The sequence below is a fragment of the Tyto alba genome, unplaced genomic scaffold (genome assembly GCF_018691265.1).
Source record: "Tyto alba isolate M040663 unplaced genomic scaffold, T.alba_DEE_v4.0 Super-Scaffold_7, whole genome shotgun sequence".
Lineage (NCBI taxonomy): Eukaryota > Metazoa > Chordata > Aves > Strigiformes > Tytonidae > Tyto > Tyto alba.
Genome location: NW_024881328.1, coordinates 32676762 through 32689990, shown reverse-complemented (window position 1 = coordinate 32689990; position 13229 = coordinate 32676762). Strand labels below are relative to the sequence as shown.

The 13229-nt window shown below is 37.2% G+C and overlaps 1 protein-coding gene across 2 annotated transcripts in view; it reads right to left on the bottom strand.

Annotated features, from left to right (window-relative positions):
* The window catches only part of HECW2 (HECT, C2 and WW domain containing E3 ubiquitin protein ligase 2), a 206732-nt gene that overhangs the window by 61708 nt on the left and 131795 nt on the right, over nt 1-13229 (bottom strand). For both annotated transcript variants that reach the window (XM_033010788.2, XM_042808529.1), the window contains exons 4-7: nt 11606-11700; nt 7750-7825; nt 5746-5915; nt 3039-3181 (exon numbers count right to left, since the gene is read on the bottom strand). In XM_033010788.2, coding sequence (XP_032866679.2) covers nt 3039-3181; nt 5746-5915; nt 7750-7825; nt 11606-11700 — 484 coding nt within the window. The remainder of the gene's footprint in view (nt 1-3038; nt 3182-5745; nt 5916-7749; nt 7826-11605; nt 11701-13229) is intronic.

Here is a 13229-nt window from a genome sequence, read left to right as displayed (position 1 = left end):
TTTTTAAAACCTTCTGCCCCCTTGTGGGTTTTATTGTGTTCGAAATTCCCAGATAGTTTCCTCACATCTTAGTTCTTCAGTAAAGCACTTCTGCATTCCTATTTAGAAAAGCTATCAATGCCTGGATTTAACTTCAAATACATTCTTAAGAGTTACTGAATTCAGTGGGACTCAGACTTGATTAAACACTTGTATCAGCTTGAGACTTAGGATCAGATCCTACATCTATTCTTATTAGGCACAGTCAGAATTCACAGCCCCCCTCAGCATAGCTGGGACAGCTGAAGGGAGAGGAGGGAGCTACTGAAAATCTCCATAGGAAATTATTGTTGTTTATGCAAATAAATTTATATTGGTATAAACACCTCTACTTTACTGGGAGCACTCCTACTACAATCTGAGTGAGAGACTAAATCAAATGCAAGGTAATTACTGAAATAAGATGCAGCAGTTTTCATCCAAACATTAACGTTTAGCAAAAAAAGTCCTGAGCGAACAACGTAAGGCACAGCAGCCTCCCCACGTTGCTCTGTAGGCTGCAGTACATCAAATTATTATAGTAGCATCTCCAGGACCTGTCTTAGATTTTCATTGCTCTGTACTCCAACTATAATTCTTCAGCTAGACTTGAGGGTATCCTTAGAAGATTGCCATTTGAGCTTTCCACCATTTTTACATAAGGTTTATATTACTCTAGGCCATTAGAGATTAGAGAAAGCCATGACATGAACCAGGTCTGTTCTGTATCCAGTTGAATCAACTAGATGATTCTCATGCTCATTTATCATATTTTCCATGAAATTTAAAGCCACTCGCCATTTCGTTATGCAAACTTGTACGCTAAGACAACAGCTGAAAGCGGGGCAGAATTTTCATTCAGTCTTTCTAAAAGTAGCTGGTTCTGGACTTCACCTTTTTGTTCATTAACACTGGTCATTAATACAGAGAAGGGCAAGTTACGCATATGGTGTACTGTAAACCCATTGTTTGTGTAATTTTTCAAGTTCACATGTTAACCCAGTAGAGGACTTCAATTGTCCTTGACATCACCAAAATGAAGAAGAAAGTGAAGGTATTTTACTCTCTTGACCAAAAACAAAATACAAGGGAGTTAGCAGTTGATTGTACATTTCTACTTCACGTCTATAATAACCGCTCCTTTACTTGCAAACCTTCTGGTGAAATTTTGTCTCTCTTTACAGTGTCAAGGCAAAAGCAACCCTGACAACTGACTGGCACACAAAAACCGTAAATGGACAAATAAATTACAGAGGAAGAGGTAAAACTGACTTAATGTCAGGTCTAACAGTAGTATGTCAAAACCAAACTGAATGCTTACCTATATTCTTGCTACATATTTATTGTAAGCTTATTTTCCTACAAAGATTTGATATATCAAATATACAGAACTGAAGTATGGAGAAGAAGACAGGAAATGTCTTCCAGAATACTGCTTTGAAAAAGCATAGGGAACTGATGAACACACCAAATGGGTAATTTCCAGATCTCACAGCACTAGGAATACCAAAGCAGAAAAATATTTGGGGGTTTAGCATGGAAATGAACACCCTGAACTGGATTTTGAAACCAGTCTGTATTACTGTGCTATTTTTGAGAGTATAGCAGTGTGTAAATTTATTAGAAAAAGCTGCTTGCTCAACTTATCACAATTTGTTGAAACTCAGAGATGAAGCATTTCTTAGAAAAGTTACATTGAATATACACCTGAACTGCTCTTGGATACACAACTCAAAACAAATGGGCAGACTATTTTTTTTAAATAAATTTTGCATCATAAGACATCATCAAAATCTTAAGCTACTTTTACAATTTTATTCTTAGTTTATTTACCAGTGTAACCACCACTGTGGAAACTTAAAGCTGAAAAGTATTTTCAAATTGAGTTCGACTTTCTTCAGTTGTGCAGCTTGTTACTTTGATGGGAACATCTCTGAAAAAGGAGATCAGTAGCGTTTATATCCTTCTTTTTGTGCAGAAGTGTGATGAAACTGCTGTGCCCTTAAACTTTCAGGGAAGGATACAGGCATTTTATTTCACCATCATTCCTCATGGGCCTCATCCAGTGGCCTTTGAAAGTTAATGTAGACACATTCATTTTAGCAGACTTTGAGTTAGGTCCTATACAAAACACACTCGACCAACTCAGTTCCGTCCATTGTCTTTCAAGGAATTATTTATTCTAATTTGTCAAATATAGCATATATATATATAAAGATGTTAACAAAATAATATACTCTGCAATGACTGCTCTGTCTTAAATGTAAAATTATATTTTCTCAGGCTCTTTTCAGAGCATATGGTTGTATAAGGGCCTCACTGGATCATCCACATGACTATGCTATGGTTCCCTCCGATAACCATCATGAAGTATAAGACCTTTTAAAAGTTTCTAAATGATTTGCATCTTTATACCAGAACAGTTAGCTATCACAAAATGAACAGAATTTTTTAAAAAGAGCATAACTGGTGAATTTTGAATCCCATCAGTGTGGTATTCATAGCAAAAGGCAATTTTAATTGCATAGCACCACCAGCACTCTAAAAACTAAGGAGTCACAGCCTTGCAGTTCTGGCCAATTACCTGAACAGATATAAAACCTCTGATTATTAAACTGACAATACAAATATTTGAACTGTAGAAGAAGTGAGACAATAAAATCTGTTTCCTATAAAAAATTTGCACAAAATCATGTAATATCATGATAATGCCTTGCTTCCTGACTAGCTAGCCAGAGGGTAACATTTTTTGCAAAGGTAACATTTTCTGTGTAAATGAATTAAGTTAAAAATAAATTATAGACACACATATACACAAACATGGGTACATGCATTCGGAACAGGGTTAGAAACACTGATATCTTCCAGTCAAGCAATAAGGCTGTTAAATTTCTTACTACAGACGCAGTAGAAATTTGTTGGTCTGTGCCAGTAAGATAGAAAGGCTGCTCTGCACCAGTATCCTAGATGCTGAGTCTGCTTGACCAACAGAAGTTAGCATAAAGAATGTATTAATTTACCCAATTGCATGTCTCTCCAATAGTCTCTGAACTGGTATGGTTAACTTTCCAAGAAAGCGCTTGATGATTGGACGACTCTTGGCAAATTTGTCTTTAACCTCAATTTCCAGGACATCTGTTAGAAGTGCAACAAAAGAATATTTCTGGAAGGAAAGAACATATTTGACACCATATCAATACACCTTTATTCAGAAAATATGGAGATAATTACTACTAGTGTGCAGTGAATTCCGAAAGCGATGACTGATGACAGCAGTTTCCATATGGCAAAACAATGTCAACATCATCTACTAAACCCTGTATTTTTGCATATGTAACTACCCTCTCAGGAAACCTGTATCCTTTTATTGTTCCTTGAAAATAATTTCTCAGTAAGAAACTGCACTGGACAAAAGCACTTTCATGATCTATGTCAGAAAGGAGAAAGCAATGTATCCTAGTGCTTTCTTCAGTATGAATAGTAGAAAGCAAAAAAAGAAGGAATCCTTGTTGCACTCTATGAGGTTATAGAAGAGTAGCCAGCTCAGAACAGAAGGGAGGAAAGTGTCTCACTCTAGGTTGTGCTTAGTGAACTTTCCTTGAAACATCATGCTTTGCATTCATTTTTTGCACACATAACAGGAAGTCAAAAGTACAATGTGTACACAGTATTTTCAGGAGCCCTGTAACTAAAGGAGGAGAATTTTCTATAGATTTTTGCCCCAAAGTTCACAAATCTTCTCAGCAAGCTCCAACAGAATCTTTTTCCGCACTCTTGCAGAAAAAGCAATCTTGGGGACATTAAACATGGTGCTAATTTAGAAAAGGTTTCTTGATGTCTGGTACTATCATTCATCCACCATTCCCTACATGGGAACACTACCACAGTTATTCTCTTCAGCCTAACATCAATTTTCATGCAGTTTATGAATACTTCATCTCTGAGATCTGTACTGCTCTGTCAAGTTTACGTGAAGATGGCCAGAAGATTCAAAAGTGGTACAGGACAAATATATGAGTAGGCCTGTTGGCACACACACATATACACACAGTATGATAAGAAATTGCCTTAGGAAAGCAAGCTTAGGAAGCAAAGATATTTATTTTTCCTCTGGATTTTAAGGTATTTCAAATAAACAAACAAAAAAGTATGGTATAACTACTTAGAAAAGCTGAGGTCATCTGGTCATACTTATACTATCTGTCTTATTTAAAACCTCTGAGCAAACCACAACCTGAGTACAATGCCTCATATGCATCGGGCTAGATAGCTGAAGATGTGTTGAACAAGGGTCAAAAGAAGGAATAACTCTTTAGGTCAGGTGTAGATGTCAGCTAAATATATTCAAAAACAGCAATTAAATTGGGTCAGGAATAAAAACACTTCCTCATGCAGGGCAACTGTCAGAGCTGGGTTCCTGTGATAAATAGAACTTAAAAATTTGTCACTGTCAGTTTGCTATAAAATTGCAAATTATTTTGCAGAAAGGAGTAGATGTAAACCAGGATCAGTTCTGCACCACTAGGACAGCACATGTAATGTGATCATAAGCTGCTGTTGTCAGAGCATTGCTACAGGGAAGATACAGCAGCTAAAGCATGCTGATAAAAAAATGTGCATCAGTGAACATTACCACTTTTCTAATAAGCTTCAAAAATACAGAGAAGTGGAAGAGAAAAAAGGGGAAAAATAAGAGATTTTCTTTCCACCTACTGGACAAATGGATGGACAGACAGAGAGATGAAGAATCAATTTAGAGATCAGAACTCTGATTTTTTGAGGATTTTAAGACTTCCAAACATCTACAGTCTTTACCCACAACCAAGCACCCCAGAGTAGTGCTAATGTTGGCCCTGCTCTGTTCTGCTTTACTGCTTGTTTGGTTTGATTATGATTTCTGAGAACATCTTCCAAAGCCCACTCAATTTTCCAGTCTTCCTCAAGACATTAACATTTGTCAAAGACAGTACAGGCAGCTGCTGCTTAGAAAACAGGTGCTCGCCAGTCCTGAAAGAGTCACAGACCTGTGTCAGTATTTTCACCTTGTTTCCCAGATAAACATTTATCTTCAAAGGCACAGCCTGGCTCTTCTGTGCTCAAAGACAGTTGTGGGACTGAGTTCCTTCTCTGAGACCTGCACAGCTTTTCCAGATACGTTTATATTGGGTAACTGGCTTCTGCCAAACTGCCTTTTTTTACCCCCTTGCTGAGTGGTGCTGTAATGCCTTCCTGGTCTTTCCTTCCTACAGCAGCGCATACAGAGGCTACACCAAAGAGCAGCCCCTCCACCAGACAAAACTGAAATCTTGCCTCCTGCTATGTACAATGAGAATATAATTTCCAAATGAACAATTGTTGCAAAACCTGAGCATAAATGCTCACTTATTGTACCCTTTCTTAAAGAGTCTTTCCACATCTTATAATCCATTTTAATTAATTTAATTTTGCAATTTCAAGAAATCTACAGGGCTGTTGAGTGAGTTCAACTCTTGTTAGCAGAGAAGGGAAAGAAAACTGCACAGCAGTGCAGCTTAAACATGCAGGTGACAGCTGTTTCTATCCAACAACAGGGTTCCTAAAATTACTACAATTTCTGTGTCAGTTTAAATAACTATCTACAGAAATAAGCTCACAGCCTTCGGAGAGTAAGGACTAATGCATAAAGAGAAAATACAAGCCTGGTACACTGCATCAGCTGGCAGACAGCTCTTAAAAGGGATACATTACCTCTCTGTGCCAAACAGGATTAGTTGTGTTACTGATGATAGTCGACCTTCTTTCCTGGCCATGATGAGCAAATGTAGGAAATGTACTTTTCTTGCCTGGCTGAATGGACATCTTCAGATAAGGATCGGGGTTGAAGAACATGCCTTTTTTAAGTCCAACTGCTCTAATATCTATAAAGCAAAACAAGAAGGAAGGAAAAAGGAATTGAGTAAATTAAAGCTAGTTCACAAAGTAGCGCATTCCTAAAATATTACTCAGGAAATCAATTCACCATAAACTACTAAATAAAGCAATTTAAAAATACTCATACGTTAACTGGATCCCGCATACAGAAAACAGTTCAAGCAGTTAAAGCAGGAAGTCAAGTGTTTTCCCAAGAGCATATAGGGAGGAAAGGTATCAACATCCTCATTTACATTTTAGCCTCCAGTCATTTGTAAAACAAAAAGCATGAACTTGTAGCTCACCTATAAGTTTTTTTTTCTCAGTATGTAAGGTATTTCCACTCTTGAAAACCAAAACGTACCAAAAAACCCCATCACACAGTACTTGCTCTGTTTCTGGGGAAGAGGCTAAGATAAAAAAACTGTATGGGAGGTAACGTAGTGACCTCACACTTTCCCAAAGTTGAGACTTTGATAAACATAGCTTCAAATACTCATTATCAAGGTTGCTCTGGACTATGATACACACTTACTCCCAACTTAGAATTCAACCTGTCTCCCATAAGAGGAGGCAAAGTTCTCTGAAAATGCTTCTTTCTTCCAAGGGAAACCTTGGTACTGCAGCTCTTGTGACTTGCAACAATAAATAATTATTTCTTCAGGTGCATATTCTCATGCCTATAGACTTTAATGATAGCACAAGCTCCAACAAGAACAAAGAGGTATTTTTTTATATAAAATTAGTTTTAAAACTTAACTGCAAAATATTTCTCTGTTTACATTTGCAGAAACACAAGATTTTTGTATCTTTCTCCATTATGTACTCCAATATGCTGCATGCAGTCTTCATGACTCTAATGCAATTGGCGCGTACAGACTTAGATGAGCAGTTCGTACAGGCAGGCAAAATTCACTGCACTAAAATGAGATGCCACGCCTGTGGATTCAATAAAAAAAAAATCCTACCCAATACTCAAAATTAAGCCACACAGTAGAAATACCATGAAATAAAGGGTAATTGCCGCATGCACAAATGAGCAACCAAAAAATGTTCCAGGAAATACATTACAGACCTATCGGTCAATACACCTCTCAAAATTAATTTAGAGGACTCCTCAGGCTGAGTCACAACCTTCTATTAGACACAATGGGTTTTTCAGAATTCACAAAACAATTATTTTTACAGTACTCTGTGTGAGTCCATACAACCAATAAGCTCTATCCCAGATAACTGCCAAAAGACCATTTCAAAATGTGGAGTTTTATTCTGCTCTACCCCTACAATCTCTAAATGTTTTCACTGTCAGCTTTTCAAGATGCAGAAGCAAATTTTTTCCGTCTTTGCTCAAGCTGAATATGCTTTAGTCTCACACAGGCCTTCTCATGGAATAAAGTGCTAATAAAAACAAGTGGAGCTGGTATACTGTACCCTACAGCTATTTTGCTGTAAGTGACAGCTTAGCTCTTTCCTTTCCGAATCGCCATTCGCAGCCATTGCTTCTTTATCACTTCAAAGTGAGGGAACCAGCTTGCATTTTATTCAGAGGTTAAGTTTTCAACTCTTCAATCTGAGAGGATCTGTCTCTTATGCAAACTGGAAATTTCTCCAAATTTTTCATGCTGGGATCCACCAAATCCACTTCTTTCACTCCTGGAGATTCATGATTCTGGATTGTTTTCAACAACAGAAGTTCTAAAGAAATTACATCTTTCAAGCCACTAGAGTGTGCTCCTACTGAGGCTAATGAAGAAAAGTGTTCCGTCTTTAATGTTATTTAAAACATCAATATATTTCTTTTTAACAATTACTTGTAAAACACAGAATAGTGTTGTTTTTTACCTGATAGGGTAAAGCTGACTAACTTCCTAGAGTGCTGGGCTCCAGAAGCACCTTCATCCATGCCTTCTACTCCCATCTGAAGAGGAGAAAAAAATTAAATATACCACAGAAGTTTTCATCTGCTTTGTACATGCTTGAGGACAGTAATGCAATTGTAAGGTAGTATGTAGGGGAAGAATTTGAGCAACTACTGTCTATTACTACAGACAGGCTGAGCTACATCATTTGTTCCTAGGAAAACTTCTATTATTTATGCCGTGCAGTGTTAATACACCAGTATTTGGAATCTTCCAAACTGAACATGTATAGGCTAATACACAGACAGACACTGTTAATCAGAGAAAATAAGACTGTATTTTGTTATATGTTTCCCTTTTGTAAAATAAAATCAACAGTGTGGATTAGTAATGCATGCCGAAGCACTGAGCTGGCCAGTGACAGCATGTGTAACTTTTGTCACTTTCCACAAATAGATAATTTACAGTGCAACAAAAAAAAAGCAAAGAGATCAAAGAGACACTAACAAAAGCCTTCAGATCTATGAACAAAAGCTCCTCTTAAACAGAAAAGTGCATCAGATATCCAAATATGAATGTGGTCTAAAAGCTTATGCTTCACAGATTTTCAGGTTTGGTTTCTACTGAAATCCCTCCTTAGGTAAAGCACTACTTCAAAATAAAACGTTTCACATGTTAATGTCTAATTCTTTCAACTAGCAGAAGAATTTGTCTTTCAAGACAGAGATGTGCATCCAGCTGAATAATCTATCACGAAGACATGAATGGAGCTATCTTTCAAGTCCAAACGGTTCTGCAGGTAGGCACTGCACCCACTCCCAGGCAGAAGAGGTGACACAGCGTTGTGAAAAAGCTTCAGCCAAACACTGTGCTGGGGGTTAATACTAGTGATAGAACAGGAAGTCATCTGATCTATTGAACGATAAAAAAAATAAGATGAACAAAACCTCCCACACCTATGTGTGCAGATGAAGTATGTAAAGCAGTTCTGAGCAGCCGAACAGTTGTTTGAAGTTACCGGATTGATAACTGATTCTGGAGCCATGGTAGCTGCAGGGAATCTGCTTTGCATTAACCACAAACGTAATCATTCCTTTTTACATTGCTTTAAGCTATTTAATATCACTAGCTCTCAAGTATTTCCCACAATGATCAGCAAGCACATTGGAATTTCATCGGAATTAGCGAACACACAGAATTTTTTCCTGTTGCAAAACTAGAATGCTTCGTACATAACAAGCAGTCAGTCAAAATGATGAAGAAACAGCAGTGCCGTCCCCACGGGCCTCAGTGGTCTTGTGAGGGAACACCCCATGCCAGCAAACACCGCTGGTCACCAGGCAGCCTGTTCCCTTCCCTCACTGCTGGCTTCACGATGCAGCCCCCTTCTCACCAGAGTGCTTGAAACTAGTCCTCTCCCTCCCAGCATGACATCCTTATGCCAGTGACTTTATAGGAATGCCTAAGCAGTGACAGCTGGTACTAAAATTATGAGGGCATCATCAGCATCCCCTCATCTACAGACAGATTCCCTGGAAGCAGCAAGGGGCACATCCCCCCTGGGATGGCGAAGCTGCCCAGGCAAGGCCAGAGGAACAGCGTGTATTCCAGTTTACTCTTTTGGACTTATTCTAACATGCCCTGTTTTGTTGTTAAAAACACTACTCATCAGCAAAAAGGCCTTCTGCACTCTATACCTATTTTTCCACTACATTACTGACTCTGTTTGAATAACATTGTTTACATTGCTAATTATTACCCCATTTTACAGAAAATAGGATTTGCCCACAATTCAGCTGTAATAAAACTAATTGTAACAGTGTTGCCTAGCATGCCATGGTTTTGCTGCATAACCTTTTCCTGTTCCAGCATGATCTGAACAGCAATTTTAATTATTCTGTTCCAAGTACAAAATTTCATGCTCAATTTTTGCACTACAAAGGCTGTCTCATTTAGGGTAACACAGTGTTTCTGAATGCTAGATCAGGCCTTGTATTACAGCCAGAAACATGGCTCCCAAACCATATAAAGCAAAACCATAGAATGGTCCAAATAAGTAGGTATTAATTGCAGCTTAATAAAAGGGAGTGGGCATGCCATGACGCTCTTACCACTTCCACCAACAGCATTTCTGCAACAACAGACATGACCAGCACCAAGAGAACAATGTATTCTCTGCTGCACAGTGCTTAAGCTCAACACCAAAACCATTAAAATGGTGTGAGGTATTAACATTTAACAACAGGTATAGTTATGTATAACTAACTCAATATGATAGTTTTAGGAAGTCTCATCTGAGTTGTCATATGACATTCTCATCAGGGAATCTATCAGCTCACTATTACTGGAATTCTGTACTGTTAGCACAAACAAAAACGTTTATATAAAATGACACCTCCTATCAGGTGTATACATTCTGTACAACACCCAGGACCCTGCATTACCTCTCAAAGGAAGGAAATTTAAATACCGACAGCCAATTAACCCCTCAAGACTGACCTGAAAGACAGGTCTTCAGGTAGTTGCCAAGTGAATGAATGCATATTCAAAGACAGAAGTTCAGATGTCTTTTTGTGCAATGAAGCTCAAAAATGTTGGTGGTTAGTATGACAAGGTCAAGAAAACACACAAGCTCAAATGGCTTCTCCATCCAGTATAATCATTCTGCTTCTCAGTAACAATATAGTGCAGCACATAGCCCCTTTTAAGGGTTATTTTGAGATGCATTTTTTCCTTTGTTCAAGAGCAGGCTGCTTTACTGTCTTTAGTTTATAAATTGATATTAAAGACAGTGGCTGTCAAGCTCATCAACTGTAACACTTTTTCTTCTGTAAAATATCAAGAGTTCATATGCCTGCTGTGAAATTATATTATTCATAGTCAGATCTGACAAAGATCTGACAATTAAACGATGCTATCGCCTAGGTCTGTAATTCTAAGAGAAAGAAAAAACACTTGGTATAATGAGATTTAAAGTGTAGTATAGCACATATAGTATCAAATAGCCACAGCATGCATTGTATATATGCTGAAAAACTGCAGGATCAGAATAAAAGCTATTCATTCCGAGTAACTTGTGTTCGACAGTATCTTCAACGCTGCAGTTGTGTTACATCCTGACAGATGTGTTCTTAAATATTAGGTAGTTAATATCAATGAATCAAATGCACTGTGAAACTCCATCTCAACCAGAGTGAGACAATTAGATAAATTACTTCCATCAAAAACACCTGGGTACAAGTTTGGAAGGCTCTTCTTCCACTACTTATTTAATCAACTAAAAAAAATTCCTCTAAAACTCAATGTTTCAAAAGAACAAGTCTCACAATGAAAGCACAGCAGGGCAAAAATAATTCTCAATAGTCAGAATTACTAAATTTCAATGGCATTTGAAAACTAAAAAAATTTAGTAATTCCAGTTTCATTTTTATACTAAAAATTGCTATCTCAGCAACAATTTCATTTTTAATATTAACAAATAAGAAGAAATGGAGACTTTTGATAAGGATTCCATCTGAGTTATGTAACAAGCATGAAAAGTTTTCATTATGGTGTTAAATTACAGCAAGCTGTAAGCCTCAAAACTGAAAGCAAGCGAAATCAAATTCTTAGCATAAAAAATTTCAGTTAAGCTCAGTAAGTTTTTACTATTATTTTATCGCAAATAATACAAAACCATTAAAAGCATTTCCCAATTTTGGTGGTTTTTGTCAGGCAATATAATTTTTAGCAAAAAAATGCAGTCAGTGGTAAAACTAGGAGACTTCTACTGATAGGTTTGTCTGGCAGTTGATGTTATCACCTTATACAAATACACTGAACAAATGCACTAAACTTACCATCACAGCAGGGTTTTTCACAGTGATACACGGAGTAGTAGCTCGGAGGGCTCCACTAACACCATGGTAGTATTTAAAACAGATCTTAATTTCAGCTGAAAACAAAACAAAACTCACATTAAGCTCTTAATGACTGACCCTAGGCAAGAGAGAGACAATGAAAGGAACACATGCATACAGGGAGTCACAGTTCACTTCTGTTCATGGAGTCCAAATTTGGACAGTTGACTGATACGTCTTTGCTGTGAAAATACACAGTCACTGTAACTGAAATGTATTTTCTCTCAGCCTGTAGAAAATTGGAAACTTGTCTCAAAGAAAGTCTGAAGAGAGTTTTTAGCTAAAGAGCTAAATGCTAAAGAGGTAAATGCTGCCATTTTTTTTTTTTTCAAATTTTCAATTTTAATTAGATTTCTACTCAGTCAGTAAAAAAACAACAGCTTGTTTTTTCTCAGTTCTTGCAGTGAGATGTCCATGGTCCCTAGTGGGTAAGAAAGGCCTAAGTATTCACAAGCCACAGTTCACACAAAGCCACTTTTGTATGTTTTATATGGGTCCAAAGGGAAATAAATGAGATCAGTATTGATCTCTGAAGATAAGTCCATTTCAACATAATAGGATTGATGTGAATTATTTTTCAGCAGACTTGTAAGTTGCAAATCAAAAAATAATTACACATATTTTTTATTCTTATATTATTTAATCATGTGAAAATGGAGACCTCTCTCTACAGTCTGATAATACATAGGTGGATTTCAAACCACTGATGAAAATGTTTAAAAGTACTGCATCTTCCATTAACTCTTGCAGATCCTGTCTGATAAGATTTCCCTTTTTGTGTGACCTATCAAACCTTTTACTATCATTTAATATGCCAAACCAAAAATACCATTGATCCTGGTAAAGTAAGAGAATAAACAAACACAACTTTAGGGTGAGATAAAATACTATAAAACTCAAGGTCTTAAAGTTTGGACATTAGCCCTACACATATTCTGACATTGTGGAAGGAGTGGAGATGCAAGCATGACTGATCATGGTGGAAAACTATTAATATGCTGTTTAGTGTAGTCCTGAAAGCTCATTCTATACAAGTAGGATCCATCATTCAGCGATCTGTCTTCAGAAATACTTTAACAGGAAGTTAAGAATAAAGCAGCTCGTTATCTCCTCTTTGTGTGTTGGGTCCTTCTGTTACTTAATAGACCTAAAAAGTAACTCAACTAATTCTGCAGCTTGTATTTCTGCTACTATTTCAATATAATCAGCTATGGAAAAGACTTACTGAGACATTTGCTACTGGGATGATACTTGTCAGACTTTGGAAGAAGTTATATGCTACATAACTGAAAGAAGCCTGAAGTACTTTATATTGGAACACAGAAAGGTAAACGTTGCACCATGTTTCTGGTCCCACTAAATAAATTTTGTTTGCTAAATTTCATTTAGTGCAAACAAAAGAGTATTATGCTTAACTGAAGCCTGACCTCCACTGTTGTTCCTCTGCATTCTTCCAACCCAACAGAACAGATATGATTATGGCTGTCCTTGATCCTGTGGGATTTTCCTTATCTGGAACAATGTCTCTGTTTTCCTTCTCTGTTGGGATAACTCTTCTGTGTGA